Source organism: Solea senegalensis, linkage group LG21, assembly GCF_019176455.1.
Source record: "Solea senegalensis isolate Sse05_10M linkage group LG21, IFAPA_SoseM_1, whole genome shotgun sequence".
Taxonomy (NCBI): domain Eukaryota; kingdom Metazoa; phylum Chordata; class Actinopteri; order Pleuronectiformes; family Soleidae; genus Solea; species Solea senegalensis.
Window position 1 is genome coordinate 5,149,204 of NC_058040.1, and position 20,085 is coordinate 5,169,288.

Genomic DNA, 20,085 nt, shown 5'->3' on the forward strand with positions numbered 1-20,085 from the left:
CCACCACTGATGGTTCTCTGAGTGCAATCAGAGTGTTCAAAAGACATTTGTCTGCATCCTGTCTTTTTAATTATATATTGACAAGACCTCAGGGAGTGACCTAAATTAGACTGCCAAAGTGGGACATGCACAAGAACACACACACACACACTGCACAAATAATACAAAACATCAGCTACACTTAACTTCACTGGGGCCCTTCAGTTTATGAATGTTTTGGGTATTTTATAATCAGCACAACACAATGATGGGTGAGAGTAAATGTTGTGTCAGTCAGAGTTGTGTCATTTACATACATACCAATTTTGAAGAAACTTGGAGTACACACTAACCGACTGGTTTCAGTAAAATTTTTTATGACGACTAAAAGACTAGCGATCATACATTCTAACGACTGCGTCTAATGAGGGATCACAGACTATATGGTTTGTCAAATCAACTAAAGCCAAATGAATGCAGCAAGCTCTCACAGCAGCAACCATTTTTTAAAAGGCTAAACAAACATCACCATCGCTGTTTAGATATTCCCGCTACTTCCTGTCGTCTTCTGGCGCTATTTCCTGTGTCCCACCTACTCTTTTTTTCTTTTTCATTGGCTGTTAGCAACATGTATTTGCAGTTGAGTCAGTTATCAGTACACACTACCCCACTGCGTCCAAAAAATTCAAACACATTTAATGGACTGCGACTGAGGTTGGGTCGGGTCCGTTACCCTCACACACTTCCCGATTCAAGTCTCACACGCTTACAAATTTCTCTGCCAACTGTCCCCAACTAGTGCAGACTCAGTCCAACTGTGAAAAGTCGGTGAAATTGGACAAAAAATCTTTTATGTCCACAGCTTAAGTGATTTTCTCCAACAGTGAGAGACTGAGAAGACATTGACAGGAGGAAGTGAGGGGGAATTCTGATTTTACTTACTTATGTCACTCAGTGATGGACAGCGGCAGAGTGGATTCACTTTACTCTTCAGTATAATTCCGGTCTTCAGTGCCGGTCTGTTGAAAAATGCAGTGTGTAAATATTTTGGGATGAAAGTGATTGAAAGTTTATACATGTGTAGCATCGTGACTCAATATCTCAACAACATTTGAGAAATTATTAGTCATTAGTCAAGTCAAGTAGGTTTGGGTTTGTTGTCGAGTGAAAATTGTAGATGCACAAGTTTGGTCTCTGTAATGGCTTTGATACAGCCAGAAAAGCTGGAAAACGTTACTCTCCATGTCCATTTTCTCCCCTGTGGTCTTCTCACAGTCACAAGTTCGCAATTAACACTTGTGACAACTGCACTAGAATTCCTATGTGGATAATTTCACTTAGACCTATAAAACTGTAGGCACCCTAATGAAGAACATGTGTGAAAAGCCTTTAAACTCTTGGACTTCATCCCTGCATCCAACGAAAGGTTTTTATCTACAAGTTTATTTAGTTTTGACATTTTGTTTTTAAAATTAGTTAGTTTTAATTTGTGTTTAGAGCGGGTTTGCTAGTTTTTCTTTTTTGTAAATGCTTAGTTTTAGTGTTAGTTTTTTGTATATTTACCAGGTGCAAGATTTAACAAGGTCATAATAAGTATTGTGTCATAGAAACCCAGCAAAAGATGCATTTTAAACATGTATTAGGTCAGATGAACAACCATCCCTGAATCAAATATAACAAGAAAGTATATTGTTGTTTGATGCAGTTACTGTGCCAGGTAAAAATCAATTAGCCAACAGAATAAAGACATACTTGAAAATAACAACATAAATAATAATATATGACCCTCATGAGACACATCACACTGCTTGTGAGTCATGAGTCTCAGGGAGCTCTGAGGAAAAACATGAGCAAAATTTTAAAAAGCCACTAAACCCCTAGACAAAAGGTTTGATTCACTTAGTTGAACCAACTCAACCCACATAACTACAAACCAAATGTTGTGTTTTGCATAGCCTCATGTTCACAAATTAAAAACATTTAATTATCAATGAAAATGTTGTCTCAAACACAAAACCTAAGCAAAACTAAGGGCTACAATTATAGTTAGTTTTTGAAGTGAACACACAATTCAGTTTCAATTAGTTATTGTTTTTTCAAAACTCTAGTTTTTATTTCAGTTAACAAAAAACGTTTTTTCAATTTTAGTTTTTATTTTATTTGGGAACTTTAATGTTGCTTTTTATAGCCAGAACGGGAGACACAGTATCAGTGAATTGCAAACATTGCTTGACTTTTACACAGACACAAATGGTTCAGCAGCCAAGGCTATTTTCATGGGCTTAATCATGCTTGTAAACTTTAGCCACAGCTCATTTGGCTAAAGCTCTGCCGGCAATAAAACATCATCTAGGACATGCAAATGGAAAGTGTGGCCGCTGTAAAAAACAAACACCATCACCTTGTTGTCAAACTTGGCATTGTTTACAACCTGAACTTATTTGAATTTATGCAAAATAATGGCTTTTGTGTGATTTCAATAGACACATTCATATCCAGTTTATCCAATTATGAATTTCTGTTTACAATTTACTGCTGCGCTTCCTAGCTCAAACCGTCGGTGCTTTTAAAGCGGAGGTCTTTATTACTTTCAGAAGACTAAATAAACAGAGGAACTGCAGGTGTTCTTTCTCATTCACTTTGACTTACTGCCAGCAAACAGCAGAGACACAGCGTGATGGTCGCCATCATGAAAGTATGTCCTCATTTCAGAGAGACATGTGCAGCATACGTCACTTGTGACAGTGTCTGTAAATGTTTAGATTACACACAGAATACTATTAACAGAAATGGGCTCCCTTTCTAGCAGCTCTGTCTAGACACAATGATGCATGCTAACAAGCCCACTATAACAACACCAACATGTCCTGATGTTCAGCACGTATAATATTAACCATCATTATTAAGTATTTAAGGTGACTGCCACATTGCCTATTTGCCACTGAGATGCAAAGTGTGATACAAAAGAATAATAATCTGAAATACACCATTTACCATCAAAAAACATGTTAGAATGTTAGACACATTCGGTCATGTCGGTCCCTTGTGGCGGCGCACTTCGTTGCAGCGGCTCTGATCAACCCTCCTCATTGTTTTGTTGTGCAATACCATTGTGTAATGACAATAAAGATGCTTTCCTCCTAACATAAAACCTATTTAAATTGAATAAATATGGGCTCTGCTGTCATTATTGCCCCGAACACTGGCACAATAGCACAAAAAACTAAAAAAATGGATGACTGCAAAGAGAGACACTGGATACTAAATTAAAATATTGTACATGGCAGTTGTTTCAATGGTTTGACCCTGACACTGTCACAAGAAATACAAAGAATTAAGTGCAAGTTTTAAAGCTACAGAGTGACACAATAAAGAAATCAGTCATATCCTGATTAATCCTGAAGCAACAAATCAATGCTCAAAATAGAGTTCCAACTACTGATTATCATCAGTATCTATTAAACCATTATATGATTGGTCAAAAAAGATTTTGTATTGTTAATCAAAATACTTTGCCAATAGTCATCAAAGTAGCTACCAAGACTAACTCTACAAGATGTCTTGGGGTATTTACTGTAGGTGAGGACTAAAGTGGTGGAAAAATTAGCTGCCTGAGTCCCTCCCATTGCCATTCCTCAGCCAGTGTCACTGGCACAGGAACTTGCAGAGCCATCTCTGCTAAGTCACTTGCACCAAACATATCCCCCACAGAATGAACCTGACTGTAACTTACTGCAAACTGTGACATTTTAAATTCACTGACTGCAGCACTCTCCAGCCACTAACTTTTAAACAACTGCATAAGTGGGGAATGAATGTTCCAGCTTCAGTTCCTGTTGAAGTTGAATTACACACAGTCTTTAAAATGGTGAGCTCATCAAACATCAGCTGTTGCTACTATATGTGACATTTGACTGCGAGTAGATTAACTGCTGCTCCCCCCACTGCTGACCTGAATCACTGGGAAGATGATGAGTGAAAAACAAGCAAAGGAAAATACATGAAGAAATAAATCTCAACCATTTATAATCAGCATGAGGAACACCAGAATGCTGAACCAGTTAAGTCAAACTAGCCACAACGACCACAGTTAAAAATGCATAAAATTACAACTGGAGCAATGATATTTAAGTATACAAACGGAGCAACTTCACCCACTCTTGTCATGTCAGCCGGGTTATCTTGATTTCCTTATGTTGAAGATGATGTTGTGCCACCAAGTTGAATACGTTGAATAAGTACAGACATTATGAATAGTAAATGTAGGCATTTTCAAATTGTATTTAAACTACTGTAGACCGGAATTTATTTTTGTGCTTAGACCAGGAGTGTCAAACTCATTTTAGTTCAGGGGCCACATATTTGATCTCAAGTGGGCAGAACTTATAAAATAATAGCATAATAACCTATAATTTATATATATATATATATATATATATATATATATATATATATATACACATACACATTTTCAAAATGCTATGCTTAATTTACCATTTACACATGTGCATTACAACTTACAGATCATGTATAATGAGTACAGTTTTCTGACCAACATCCATTAATCATAGTACAGCCAAATGTGCATATTAACAGGAGGATCAATTAGTTAAGTAAAAAATAATTATTTCAGCTCTAATTTAATTAGATTGGAAGACTATTATAAAAACTGCTTTGAATAAACTGAATCTTTAATTTAATTTAAAAAAAAACAAAAAAAACCTGCACACACTCTAAACCATGCTCAAAAATTCTGTAACACCACATGGAAACAAAGTTGAAGTATGGTCCATGAAACCAAATAACGCATTCATTACCATGGTTGTTTGGACTGAGGAATGTTACTGGACTTAAAGAGAGCAATCCAAAAGTGGTGAAGTGTTCAGGTATGTCAATGTGCTGCTGTCATTCTCAAAGTCTGGCTTATGTACAAATTACAGCTACTTCACTCGTTTGTTTTGTTCGTGGTGACGTCCGTTTCATCTGTTCTCCATCTACATACCTCTACAGTCTCATGCAAAAGTATAATAAAAAGTGGCAGTACCCCGTGCATTAGTTATGGATAACTGGACTAAGCTCAAATTAAACAAATACTTTTTCGTGTGGATAGATGGAAATGACAGAAATGAACTATACTTCTCTAACTGAAGGTCAAGTGAGAGACTTAGAAAAGAAACTTAGATCTTAACAATAGACATTAGAGGAGAACTTGTCTACATGTACATTAAATCACTGTCAATATCTTTGATAACAATTTCAAAGTCATTTTTGACTAATTGAATAATCGCTAAGCATTGCATTGCACAGTCAGTCTGAGGAATAACAGATGCAATTACTTCTAAGGCTTCACCTTACATGTGACAGAATATTTCAAGCAACAGGTTTCTATTCTCTGTCCATAAAACGCTTAGAACAGGGGTCTCAAAATCAAATCACCTGGGGGCCACTGCAGTGTCTAGTATGGTCAGTATGGCCCCACTCAAGTGACAAAAAAAGTCAAAACTCAAGCGCCCCTACAGTTTACGACTGAAATTGCACTGTCGTAAATGCCGCTCAGACACCGCGACAGATTAGCACAACTTTCGTTGCAGAAAACAACGACGTCACCCGACAAGTTACAGTAATTGTTAATGTTATTTAGGGAATATTACTTATCTCGCACAGTTGTATTCATTTTGCCACGTAAAATAAACATGAACAAGTCCGGTGTTTTACTTCGGCGTCGCCTCGAACGGGAAGTTCCACAGCTAAACCTGCTGCTAGCTTCCCACTCGCGGTGAAATCATTCAATCATTGAAACAACTTTCCATAGCCAAAACATAATAGCCATGTTAGCATAAGCAGCTAATACTTATCTTAAGTGGCGTCGGACAGTGGTCCCTATGAACGGTCTCCATTCACATCTCACTGTAGTACCTGCAGGTGTCACGTCCAGCTCCTCCAGGTGTTTAATTAGACTGCGTCATTGAGGAAAGGTGCGCTCGATTTGGTTGCAGCATGTGCAGCTATGGTGAGTGTAGCACCACATCAACTGTCCTCAGGAAGCAGAGTTTCAGACATGAAATGACATATTTCCCATGAAGAGTTGCTGTAATGCAGTGTTCTACAAGAAAAAGTACAATGAAAATTGAAGCAAAAGTACCTAAAAATAGCGCTTGAATAAAATGTATTACTTCTCAACACGGGTGTGTTTTGTTTTGTTCATGTGCTTGTTGAGGAAAACTTAATCCAGCCAATTTTGCGTATTTTGCACATTGCTCACATTTGTTTGTTTAATGTCGGATTTATTTATTTATAACATTTTCTTTACTAAATGTTTAACAAAATGTTAGAAATAGATACTTTTTGTCAGTGTTTACAGAAAGGGATAATGAAAAAAATCCCTATTGTCCCCATTACTTACTTGAGGGCAGGAATAATGATAATAATAATAAGAAGAACCTCCTCATGCTTTGTTATGGTGATTTTGACAATGACGGATGAAGATCTATGAGATCCAAACATGGCTTTGGTAATTAATGTTTCTTCAGGTTTTTGGATGCATGTACCCCACACCTTGCCCATCTATTTTCTGACCATATTCATATTTTGTAAAAGTTAACTAGCTATCCCAATCAATGCAGCCCTTCAACCGCACAGTAAAGCTAACATGGCATTTTCAACACTGGAAAAGATATCAAATCTAAAAAAATGGAAGAGAATAGCGCTCTTATTGTTCACGTTTTGCTCAACATGTCCACTGTATGAACCACTGAACCACTGTCTTTGTGCATTGAATAAGCTGAAGGAAACACATTAATATTATATTCTATATTTGCATCCATACAGGCAGCTCCCAGAACGGTACAATGCTCAGAACTGTCTGGTGGGTCAAACAGCTTTGTGTCGACTTTATTTATTTTTAATTAGATGCCACAGCACTCCATTCTCATGACAGCAAGGGTTGTGTTTGAGTTGTCTAAAAATAAAGAGAGATTTTAAATTTAACTGTCCATAAAGTGTCAATGACCCCCCTGCCTCAGTGTTGGTTTTTATTTTGGGTCCAATGGTACTTGGCCTTGCTTTGACAGATATATACTGCCCCCTATTGAGCAAAGCTAGGAAATAACAATACATTAACTCCTTAATCTTTGTATTTCTCTCAAAATGTTCAAAATACAGTCATTTGTTAGTTTCAGTTACAGCCATAAAGATTTCCCTAAATAAAAACAGTTTTTCAATATTGCACATGTTACTGACGATATCAGGGTACAGCAACACAAAGAAAGCAGTGTCCCAGGAGCAGTGCAACGCCTCGTTATTTTCACCACGTCTTTCATTTAATTTTACTTAAGGAAATTTAATTTATGCTTTGTGGCCCAAGCAAGTAGAATGTGTCAGTATTTTATCAAACGCAGTTTAAAAATACATTGGCACCTCAGGAATTCTTTACGCTCTGAAAAACTCTGCTCATTTTAATTATAATCTAAATTAAACAAACCGTCAAGCTGAAACCATCAAACTTTATTACATACTGCATGTCCTTTTAGCATAATACATCAATGATCACATCAGAATATACATATATATGTATGTGTATATATATACAGTACATATATACATATACATATATTTATATATATATATATATATGATTTCAAGGTACATTAATCACTCAACAAAATACCCTGTTTGGACAGACGACCGATACAAAGTGCACAAATAAAGCTGACTCAAGTCAACTGCATCATCACATTACACAACTGCTGTTGGGTTTTTGTAATAAACAAATAAATAAAAAATAAAGTTTACATTCAGAAACCTCAGGAGGGTTTGTCATGTTTCATGGGACAGTACTGATTATACTCTCTGGTGCTAGTGACCCCATGCATCATAGTTAGATGGCACACATGCGTGCACTCCTCCCCACAAACATACACACATCCACGGCCACACATACATACAAATTAAATATAAATACTGTATATTTGGCACCATATATTAGGCATAGAACACAAAATACAACTCGAAATACAACAGTTAGTAGTATATGGAGGTAATAGTATCTGATTTTGGCACATTACAAGAACACTCACGGTTTAAAAAGTTCATGTAATCTTCCCTATTACATGCTCAGTCTTTACTGAAAGTTATTTTGAGTTAGAGATAGAAATCACCTCGCCGTATAGAGCAATAATTCCTCAACATTAAAATGGTCTTCGGCTCACTGAGCCGCCATATTCATGGAGAGCTACTGACTACAGATTCCCATGTCAGTGACATCGAGTAATGTATGCTTAATGGCAAGGAAAGCACCATATTTTCCTTGGACAGTTTGACATTGGTTGCAGGTCTTCAGCGCTATAATGGCTAATGTAAACACGTAGCAACCAATAAGCTGTTGAGTATGACCTCTCTAAAAACCCTTTAAAGCCAAGATGTCATTACAATCTAAGACATAATCATATATTGCACTCTAGAAGGAATCCTAAGTCCTTACTGCACAAAGGGGTTGTCCTGGCCTGTTCAAACCATCTTGACAAAAAAAGAAAGAAAAATCTGTATATAGATATAGAATTAATAAGGTATTCAGCAATACTATGTTTATTATAACATCTTGTGTATATTAACTTTGATATATAGATTATTTCAACAGTATGATATGAAAGATACATATTTATAAATTGCTATGAATATAGGCAGATGCCTCTGTTGAACAGACACAGTGCCAGGTATAACATAATAACTATTCTATGATTACGTCTTGTCATCCAAACAAATACAAATAAACGCTCTCACACGTGGCTCACAGAGTAAACCCGGCGTGAAACTCCATAGTGGATGTGAATTGAAGCCTCCCATGCACAGAGAGGTTTCAATACAGGTCGAGACTGGTTTTCAAACAGGCCAGCGTGAACCTTAAAACCTCAGCATGCATGCTAAGTAAGTAGAACAGCAGTCCCTGGTGGACACATTGAAAAATTACAGCAACGTCTCTGTATTCTTTGAATTTTGTGTTTGGCTTGTGTCTTACTAGAAATATGTCAAAGAATACAATAAAACACTTTGAAAGATTGGTCTGGGGCTGTATTTGAATATCAATATGCGGGAAATAAAGTAAACAATGGCCCGTCACCTACCTCAGTGCATTACAACTTCTTGTTTTCAGCCTGTCACCCTCCACACATACATCTACCTCATGTATATTTGCACCAACATATACGTATATATTAGATTCAACATCAGTATTCTATCTCAGAGCAGCAGAAACACACACGCACTGTATACTGTAAGGAACAGAAAACAAGGAACGGACAATTCCTTCATTTCGTGGAATCTGTGTTAACCTCAGTCTGTGGTGGGGCGCGGCACTATGCGTTGAGATGTGAGCTTAGTGAGCACATCCTGGGGAAAACTCCAGCGATGTTTGTTTGTCGGAGACAAAAACACATAAGTTTTATGCCTCAGGTTTGTCTGGCAAGCTGCCCTGACTCCTTGGTAACTTCACTGTATCTTCCACAGATGTACCAAACCACTGATCAGAACCACCAACCCCTATTCGGAACACGTACGCAACACTAACTTTACATGTAAATAGCCTGTTTCCAAAAAACATGCAGGCAATGTCCACCATCACGGATGGCTAATTCACTAACAAGTTTAACAACAAACGAGGAACCCTCATGAAGCTCAATCATATTAAGGAGCAATTTTATACTTAAAAAGGCCAGCAGCATGCACTTTGTGTGAAAAGAGGCAAAAATAAATGCCTGTAATCTTATTCATAACATAACTCCACGTTTGTCTATGCAAATTCACTCCACACTCCACACTGAGAAGCTCACAATATCCACAGTCTGCAAGATAAAAAAGCTAAAACTGCATCAAGCCACACTCTAAACTCTATAGCAAGTCTACTGCCAGCTTTCTACAGCGACATCAGAATCACCACTTACACTACCTGTAATCTACAATCCGGCCCCAACACATGTTCAGTGACGTCCCACTTATTCAGAAGTAGGAGATAAAAAAAAGACGTTCACTCTTTTCACTCCATCTTATCACGCACACCTGCTTCCACTCAACACTGCGCTGACCTCGCTGCACTGGTGCTTACGTCTGTGTCCTTTAACTTGTGCAGAATGGGACACTTTCATCACCTGGTGGAGTGGGTGCTCGGATGTCAAAAGAAAACAAAACATTTTGCACCCAAAATGTACAGCAATGACGGTGGTTCACGCATCGAGACCACCGGGTATGACGATGCCAGCGCCGCCTGGCCTGAGCTAACTGCAGCCTCAACCAGCGTACAGTTGCAAGCATGTTTGTCTCCCTATCGCCGCAGGAGGACAGTAAGATGCCTGAGCCCTAAAAAGGAACCACAATTGAGCTAACGTGAAGCCGTAATGGTCAAAGAGCTGCCTGGTTGCCAAACTGTCCCACCGTGTGAAGTCACCTAGAGGCCGGTGAGGTCCACAATTGCCTTGATGAAGATGGTGTCGTCGCGGATGTAGGAGTTCTTGCCATCGAGTTTGGAGAGCGGGCAGAAGAGTGGACAGCCGCTGGCGATGTTCATCTCGCTCACTGGTCTCTGGAAGGAGGACGACGTGACGTCAGGTCGGAAGGCGTCAATGATGTGCTCCCTGTTGCTCTGGTCCAGCAGCATCAGAGTCACCTGGAAACAGGGAAAGGGTAGAAAGACAATGTTTTCTGTGCATACTTTTGGTGTTACTTACTGTTGGGCATATTTAACAGTGACAGTGTATAATGACATTTTAAGGGTCAACATGTAAGATTTCTCAGAAAAACAACTCATAAACAAACAAAACATTACCTAAAACTATACTAGTTCACTGAATAAATACAGTTTAGTAATTTATGCATTGTTGATGTATTGCTGCTTCTTTATTTGTTTTTTATCTAAGAAATAAACTTGATTATGCATGATTTATTTATGATGATCTAATTCCCCTCTTTAAAGTTGCAGTACGTAACTTTTCAACACAAACTAATGTCTGTTAGATGCAAGCCACTGTCAAATGACTTTCACACGATGCTGATTAAGCCTATCGCCGTCAGATGACAGCGGTGTTTGAATACTGTGTCACCCGGCAACATTCCCACACTGCACACAGGAAATGAGTCATTTTACGCCAAGACAGATGGACGCAAAAGCAACACTTTGAGCTAATAGAGTGAGATGGCTACCAACAGGTTGTAGTAAGACTGAAAGAACCACCCATGAAAATACAAATTTCATGGGGATAAATGCTTTTTGCCCCCTGCTCTGCTGCTGTATACACGTAAGCGCTCACTCAGTCAGGTCTGATAGTATTACTTGTTAGAGCCCATTTCAAATGAAGGAAGCAGCATAAAAATACATCGTTTCTGTTCACAACGTCTAAACGCAGTCAGAATAACAACATTAACAATAACGAAAAATCACATAAAGTCACGCACTGCAACTTTAAAATACATACTTTCTTAGACCAAACATTTTTTCCAGCAGTTTTCTTGTTTGCTGTGGAACTTAACCTCAAACATAAATACAAATGTGGCTGTTTGGTGCCTGAAAAAGAGCTAAAATACATTCTTTTATGTTCCCTTGATATCTTTTACCTTCTGGTTGAAGGGCCATTTGAGCAGGGCGTCACTCTGACCTCTCATCACCACAAAAAACAAGGACAGGTGGCTGCCACGCCCCGTCCCATCTCCATTCAGATAGATCCGCAGACACATCTTATAGCCATACTTGTTGGTGTAGAAGGCTGAAAGGGTGAAAGGGAAATTTAATCGTGAGAATTCTGCTATCCATTGGCTGATGAATTAAAACTGATCATAACAGGTTGATGTGGTTTTGAGAAACAGGGTCTGAACATTATTCAGTTTAATCAGTTCAGGGGGTCTGACCACACTTGTATGTGGATCATCTGTATTCATTTGCGATGTTACCTGGTGAGAACATGGCAGGGGCTCGACCAGCGATGGCGTCCTGTCTCTTTTTGGCAAAATCAGAGATCCTCCACACAAAGACGCCATCGAAGGTAGTGGCAGACATTTCCCGTAGTCGACCCTCCATCTCGGCTACTGTCAGGTCTTTCAGCCCCACTGTCCTCTCCAGCTGTCGCACCTGGAGGGGGATTTCACACACTCTACTTTATATTTAAGGTCTTCACGCAATCCTATTCAATATATACCACATATAATTGGAACATACAAACGTAACATAAATTGTGGTTTAATCCATTTAGAATGGAGAGTGAGGTCATGAGAAAAAGATAATGTATGGAAATAAGTTTCTAAGAATGTCCTCAGAAAAATAAATAAATCTCACAGAAAGTATTTGTAACTGTGTGTTCAGATATGACATCTCCAATAACTATGATAGTCATCTATTTCCAGTCCCACCTTATTACTCAGAGCCTCGATCTTATCCTGGTCCAGTTTATGCTGACGGTTGCTGGCCTCCATGGTGGTGGCAAACCTCTCCACCTCTCTGTTCAGGACGCAAACCACGTTTTCAAACGTGCCAGATTTGACCTCCAGCTCCGTGCACCTGCGTCCCAGCTCGATCACCTTGGTCTTCTCACTGTGGAGCTGGAGCTCCAACGCTGCACCCACTGAGCTGGGCAAAGGTGTGAAAGAGGTAGACACAGAGAGAGTGGGAGCTAATGTGGGAGGTGGAGGGAGAGGAGCTGAAATGGGTGGACCAGGGGGGCCACTGCTGGAGGATGAGGAGGAGGCGGCGGCGGCAGCTCCCTGCACGGGAGGCCCAGAGGAGGTGGTGCTGAGCTGGGAGACTCTGGCCTCGAGCTCCCTGAGGGACTGCTGAAGTTCTACTAGTTTGTGTCCGGCGACTTCCAGTCCCTGGGGCTGCAGGCCCTCCATACTCACTTTCATGCCCATGATGTAGTGCAGCAGCAGGTTGAGGTGCTCGTAGGCAAAGGCGCGTTCATGGTCATGAATCTTTTCCTTCTCCACCTTTATAAAGGGAGGGAATACACTGGAGGTCAAAGTCTTTGTGTAGAAACGTTTCATGCTGGCATTTGTAAAGTTAGTCTTATACAAAGCAAAGTTTGGCCCTGGTATTGTGTATATGCATGAGTTACATGAGGACATGCAAGATGATCCTATTCTATGGGTCTAAAGGATCAACCAATATGGGTTTTTCTATGGCCAATTTTTAGGAATCAGGAACGCTGATAGCCAATAATTGACAATAATTTGGCCCATATATTTGGCTGATTTTCCTTTTTTTCCTCCATCTGATAAAATATTACTTTTAATGTTAACAAATATTACAAAAATGGCTTAACTTCAGTTACTAGTTATTGAACAACACTAATGGTTTGTCTCTCTAATCTACATTTTTTGTCTGCACTGCTGTAAATTTTACATTTTCAATAGAAAAATAATGTATAATAACATGAAACGGGTCATCAAAAAAACAAAACAAAAACTAAGAAGAATAAGGGCCAACACTCATTATTAAAAAATGGCAAATAGCAGCCCCAGTTACTCGGTCTACCTCTGTCTATGACCTGTGCTTGTCATATGCTGTGTGCTGTATATATAAACCTGACTTGACTTAATGAAAAGAAGCCTCTACTGCAAAAACTCTCATTATTTCTGCTCTCCGGTCTCACATACACAGAACGTTTTGACATCAGCTGTACCACGTGTTCAGTCTGAGCTGAAAGTAGCACCTGCACATTATGGTGCTTACTGCAGGGTTAAGTTTGAAACTGTCCTGTAAAAGCAGCCACAATTGTCATAATTCTTTTTTTTAATTGCATACTCATGCCCATGGTGTAAGAATTCACTGTGCATGATTTTATCTATCTGTATCTTCAGTACAAGTCTGTCTCGGAAGAGATCACTATCTACAGTAAGTGAGATTTTTGGTTATTATGTAAAATGACTATTTCAATATGGACAGTTGAATTTATTTCAACAGAAAATACTTCAATACATCATTTCATATTGTAACTCTTTCTTTGGACCTTGACCTTCCTCCTCTACAGTATCACTGAATGTTTCAAATGAATAACATTTCAAACACTCAATATTTTAGATGAAATATGATTAATTTCAATACTTACAGACATATCACATCCCACCACGTGGAATCGACACGGGGTTCTGAACTTGCTGCAGAACTTAATGTGGTCCACGTACTAGAGAAGACAAAAAACGACACACATTAGCACCAACTAATCCACACATAATAACACATAACAATAATAGTACTACAGTAACCTCTGTACATCAATGAGCTTATATTACATACATCTATTACTCTGTAAATGTTTGTTTCACACAAATGTGTAAATGTAAACTGTAAATCCATATTCAAACTACTGCCTTTATATTTAGTTCCTGGTTGTTGTTAATTATTTAGTTTTTTTACGATGATTGTGTTGTGCTGGAGTGAGCTCTTCATTGTGCGTCTTTCTTTTTTGTGTATTTTTGCTCGATCTGGGTGTTTATTGGCGTAGGATTGTGTGTGGAGGTCTGTTACATAAGTCTATGACTCATCATGAAACATGCTTTATTTTCTAACGTTGCGAAAGTGTGAAAATAGAATGAAATTAAATCAAGAATCAAATCGAGAATTGCATCTGGCACAGCAGAAAGAGTTGATTAATTAAAATAAACCATTATATTAGGCCTTTTCAGTCCCGTATAGACGTGTTTCCATCTTTTCCAAACATGGCTGACAGAGAAGAATCACCTTTTCTCTGGGTATTTTCTTCTTGGCGCAGCCTTCACAGATCATCGGGTACTTGGGACAGATTTCATCATGTGCCTGAAAAACAAGGACAGTCCATAGAGCTGCTGCGCTGTGTCCGGGGCCTGACGAGCATCTTAAGTCTAAATAAATCATTTCTAACCTTGATATTTTTGAAGTGAAATGGCTCCTTGCAGTACTTGCAGTTGAGCGTTCTCTCCGGGCACTCTCGCTCGTTGTGGCGCTCCTGCTCGTTGAAGCGGATGCATTCCTTACAGGAGGGGCAGGGGATGATCATGAACTCGCAGTTCCCCTCGTGGCTCATCTGTGGGGGCGCAGAGCCGAGCGTGAGCGCCTGTGCGCAGTCAACAAGTGGGTCAAAGTCGGGTCACAGTTCACCTCACCTCGTACTCTTTGACGCTGCCTGTCCACGTGCAACTCTCGTTGATACAAACAGCTGTTAGGTTCTCAACTTCCCTTCGAACGGCGTTGTCAGGAAAAGCCTGAAAAAACAGAGGATTTGGCGTCACACTGTGTCAGTGTGTGTTCACAGAGCCTCCCTGTTTGGTGTGCACTGATTGTTTAAGCTGAGGGAAATGTGTACATTTAGGATACAGGATAATGTATATAGTGGACGTGCATTTGTTTATTTTTCTTTTCCTTGTCAGCGGAGCCTCCCTCCGAAGTTCAACATTTGTCTGACATGAAGGAAGAGGCAGATTACTAAACAAGTCCTCGAACAGCAGAGGCCGAGGCGAGCTCATTCTCTGTCAACACAACGTAACAGTTTCCATGCACTTTGCCCATTGTTTGTAAGAAAATCAGTGTAGACGAAGGTGAACAGATGAGGCAAGAACAGATGTGGTGGAAACAACAACAACACAAGCAGCAAACGCTATTTTTAGTCTGCAGTTTCTCTTCCTGTGGCTTCGGAGAACTTTTTGTAACCTTTTGTTCGACGAGAGCTAAAAGATTTATTGGTGTGTCAGAAGAATACACACATATGTACATATATATATATATATATATATAATCATACTTTGTATACAACTGCTTTTTCTTGACACAGTAACTGCACTTTGATACTCACACATCCTTGTTTCAGAATCGACGTAGGGTCCTCAAAAATCTCTTCTTTAATGCAAGCGTTGCATTTCTGGGGTCCATTACTGGAATAAACATGACAACATGTGCTTAAATACACACATCAGATACCAAATGGTGAAAGGACACAGTGCTGTGCTTAAGTAAGTCATCTCTGAAAGCTGCGCTCCCATAACTGCCCACCTCACTGTCCTGTTGAAGCAGTAGGAGCAGAAGCGGTGTCCACACTGGGCCTGAAATGGTCGTCGGAGTATGTTGTGGCAGCAGTTGCACAGGTGCTTGTCCTCCAGCTTATTGCCCAGGATCTTCTTGGGAAAGCCGGGTTTGTTGCTCTCCATGGACGAAGGCGGGGACGGTTCCTGTGTGGCCATGGTGTCTATTCACACGTCACACCTGGAGAAGAAAGAAAACATCAAAACACGAGCAAGAAACACACTCATTTCGATGTCCTGAAATTACAAATTACAATGTTTCGCTGGTATGGTTCAATATTTCCAGGACAGGCACTTCTATATTGTATTATATTAAGTTATGCCATATTAAATTTGATTACTTTCCCAGACAGACTAACATGACATCACCAAGCAGACAAAAGGGCATCTTAACTCTAGCTTAAGGGAAAAACTGAGCCCTGAACACAGACGCATGCAGCATAAGACCTTAGACGTAATATACAGAATATCATATACATTAAGGCTGAACGATTTGGAATAAATATCTAATTGTGATTGCGATATGATTAGTGATATCAGGGGGAATGGCAATTTTTACATCATCATTCTCATTTTCTTTCGAAAAACATATTAAAAAAAGGGAACTGTGTGATATTTGTGCACATCTGTGAGACAACGCCGTCCTCTTCAGTATGTAGAATAGGATGTGTACAAATCAAGACAATAATTAGTCTAAAATCATATTTTGGCTTCCAAATATATTGCGCCTCTTGCGATTCTAAGCCATCCATTGAGCCCTTTGTGTCCTGTGGATGTTTCCCATCAGGAAGGAAGTGTTTTTATCACCGAGAGCAACGGTGTATTGATTTGCAGCGACTCTTACTTCTCCAATGACAAAATGTTGGCAAACTAAAAACTCTGACCGTGTCCTGCCCCAACAGCCCCCGTCTCCTGCAGAAGAGTAAGTCGCTCTTCCCTTCTTTTTTTTTCACCCCTTCACGCTAATGCATCACGGTCATCAAACTTGTGCTGTCGACCGCAAACCTTATTAACTCGAGTGTTTTCCGTCGAGCCTCATGCCGAGCCACTCACTGTACCAAATGAAACACCAGCCATTTGAGCGTCTTTGTGCGCGAAGCTGCCGCCATCTGTGCCGTAACCGTACACCCTCTGTCAAAGTCACTCGCATCTTTTCCTCCCGCCGTCTCGAATCAAACACAGAATCAAATGGGCTTGCTCTGCTTTTATTTATTCGTACTTTAGAGGGAGTAAGATTGGAGGTTAATTGCTTGACTGTGCCACGCACCTGTGCACGTTCCTCCGCTCACTTATTCAGGGCTTTCCTTTCATTTGTCACCCGTCTGTATACAAATCACACAATGTCTAATAAAGGTGCTTTTATAAAGAGTTTGCAGTGGCGGCAGAAGTGTTCAGAACACTCACTTAAGTGGCAACAGTATTCAAAACTTTCAAAGATAATGTTAGTCATGCATCATGTGTAAGTAAAAGAAGAGCTGCACTCTACCATACTTAGTATAAATAATAAGAACATGTTAAGTAAGGGTGACTGGGGTTAAGTGGGAGCTTATGCTGTGAACAACAACAACACTATAAACTAAAACAGTTCCATCACAGGGCAAGGCTACAGTGTGCGAGCAGAGTCTGACACAGCAGATATTCTATTTCAGAGAAGCTAATATGCCATTGATCACAGGATGTAGACAGAATCGGAGCAGAGTAAACCTGTTAGCCTCTCACTCTGCTCAAACTCTACACACCCAGCCTATGATGTAGCAGTCTACTTGTTTTCTTTGTCAGGGTCTGTGATGAACTGACTTTATTTACTTTACACTTTCTCTCATCATCGATAGCCCATCATTGTTTGTCTGTGAGCGGCGTTACCAGAAAAGGTCTGAGCGGTCTTGGCAGAGGTTGGTTCACCGTGAGTGTTTTTCTAGCTGAGGTCGTTTGGTCTGTGAAAATGTGTCAAATCTGTGAAAAAGAATCTGTTCCACGCTTCAAAACCCAGAGGTCAAAGCATCGCACCCAAACAGTCCAAACGCTTTGTTTAGCTCGCAGTCACAGAGGACACAGACGCAGTGACGTTGAGGCTTGAACTGGCAAACATGCAAGTGGATCAACAGCATTTTAACGGTGTCGTTAAAAATGGGTTTGTGAAGTCTAAAATCTGATTTTGAATTTACTTCAACCTTTATTCATCAGACAAAGGACAACGAAATATGTTCTTTCTTTGCTGACAAACTTTATTCTAACCCTCGTTTCCACTCTTGGCCGTTAAGTTTCACCCTGACTCCCTGAGTCCTTTTATGTTATAAACTCTATAAGTGTGAAAGACCTAAACACTTGTTAATGAACTGACTCACAGTTTCTCAGATGAAGTTTGGCACAAAGTGGTGAGACATAACCCTGAGCCTTTGGTAGACGCTCTTTTTAAGTCCTCACAGCGGGGTAGTGGTCAGTGACCCAGGTGCAGAACAACAAGGGCCTTTCTGCAGTCCAAAAACATGCAGAAGTAAAATTAAAATGTCTTTCAGCTTCTGAATTCACATATTTTATTTGGCAGATATGTTTTTATGCCAGATGCCCTTCCTGACACTGTCCCAACCCTCGCGTTGGACCGGCTGGGGTCAATTCAGAGTGTCCAATTAACACAGAGCAATAGGGATGGGGTATCTTGCTCAGGGGTACACAGCCCCATGACCTGGCACGGACTGAAAGAAGCAACTCTTCATTCACAAGCCAAGTTCTCTTTCTACTCAGCTATGGGCGTGCAGAGGTTAACTGACCACTCTAAATGGCCTGTAGGTGTGAATGTGAGAGTGAATGATTGTTTGTGTCTGTGTGTGTCAGAGTGTGACCTGTCTTTCACCCTGTGTCAGCTGGGATCGGCTCCAGTGACCTCACGTGGAGGATGAAGTGTTGCAATATACACGTCAGGTCTGCCAGTGAAAACACAGGAAAACGTCTACTTTTTTTACCGTTAAATAAAGGTTCACGTGATTTAAGATTTCAGCTACATTCTTTAGCAAGTGAGCCAACTTTTCTGGATATGGGGTTAGGGAATAAATAATAACAATAAGCCGATGGTGAGTATTTGATGAAGCGGCCGAGGGCGATCCTTTAGTGGAAACATTTTAAAGACCCAGTGAGCCGCGAAGTGTGTCTGCATCCCGAGTGTGACATCTTCTCCTCCTCTGATCCTCAACAGTTCCTCTGTGTGGCTGTTCACAGAGCAGCACAGCCAGCTGGAAGGCCCACACCCTTTGTTTACATTTGCACTCTGCTTTCATGGCTCCCCGTAGTTGACTTGGCACTAAGTGATGATGAGGAGGAGGAGGAGGAGGAAGAGGAGGAGGATGACGACGGCGGCGGCGTTGGTGATGATGATGATGATGATGATCACCAGCTGCCTCTCTTTACAGCCGAACAACACAGGCTCAGCAAGCCTACCCAGTAACGATGCTGACAAATCGCACAGCCATTGTCTCTCCTCCGCTTCCATCTCTCCCTCCTTGTTGCTAAGCTATCAGCATCCTCTGCTCAGAAGTGGTACCCAGCCAGCCAGCCAGCACGCGGCCACGCCCCTTTGAAATCCGAGGCTCGCAGCCTGCAAGAGACCATTAAGTGGAAAAGCAAAGCAAATGCTGCTGCAACCAGCGGAGTTTGCACTTACCAGCGTTTTTAGTCTAAACTGTCATCGCGTGCAGAGGCTGTGGAATCTCTTCTCCCCGTGGCAGCTGGACGCTCGTGCACTGTGCCGCTGTTACACGCGCTCCTGCAGCCGACTGGACGTGTTTCCTTCAACCTTAGCCACATAATATAGATGTGGTCCCCAAAAGCGACGGCTGTTATTGTCCAATATCGCCATTGCACTTTCAGACTGGCTCTTACGTCATGCGGTGGGCGGAGCACGGGTTGATAGGCAGACAAGCTGTGCAGGCGTGGACGTCATTGGTCCAGAATTCACGAGTGGGCGGATGCTTTGTTAGAGAGCACAATAAAGGCAGCAGACAACATGGTTTACAAATGCACATGACAGGAGTCTGTTTTTAATGATGCTGCTGCTGCTGTTGTTGTTGTTGTTTTCTTTGTTTCCTA

The 20,085-nt window shown here is 40.5% G+C and overlaps 1 protein-coding gene across 2 annotated transcripts; it reads right to left on the reverse strand.

The window, feature by feature from the left end:
* Positions 1–7,897: 7,897 nt before the first annotated feature.
* LOC122758611 (TNF receptor-associated factor 2-like) lies at positions 7,898–19,880 on the reverse strand. Of its 2 annotated transcripts, none has more exons than XM_044012874.1 (11): positions 19,661–19,880; positions 15,977–16,186; positions 15,780–15,858; positions 15,094–15,192; positions 14,853–15,014; positions 14,693–14,767; positions 14,061–14,135; positions 12,367–12,939; positions 11,911–12,088; positions 11,578–11,726; positions 7,898–10,633 (listed from the first exon to the last, which is right to left on the reverse strand). In XM_044012874.1, exons 2-11 carry the CDS (start codon positions 16,162–16,164, stop codon positions 10,415–10,417), a joined length of 1,797 nt encoding a protein of 598 aa, XP_043868809.1. In that variant the 5' UTR covers positions 16,165–16,186; positions 19,661–19,880; the 3' UTR covers positions 7,898–10,414. The 2 variants fall into 2 exon arrangements, with proteins under 2 accessions (XP_043868809.1, XP_043868810.1); XM_044012875.1 differs by lacking the exon at positions 19,661–19,880 and adding an exon at positions 19,438–19,625.
* Between the last annotated feature and the right edge of the window lie 205 nt (positions 19,881–20,085).

Coding starts and splice junctions, on each gene's coding strand:
- LOC122758611 (XM_044012874.1), bottom strand. CDS start 16,164: ATGGCCACACAGGAACCGTCCCCGCCTTCGTCCATGGAGAGCAACAAA. Junction 15,015..15,093: donor GCAGCGTCAAAGAGTACGAG/GTGAGGTGAACT, acceptor GCGCCCCCACAG/ATGAGCCACGAGGGGAACTG. Junction 12,940..14,060: donor TGGTGGGATGTGATATGTCT/GTAAGTATTGAA, acceptor CCCTTTATAAAG/GTGGAGAAGGAAAAGATTCA.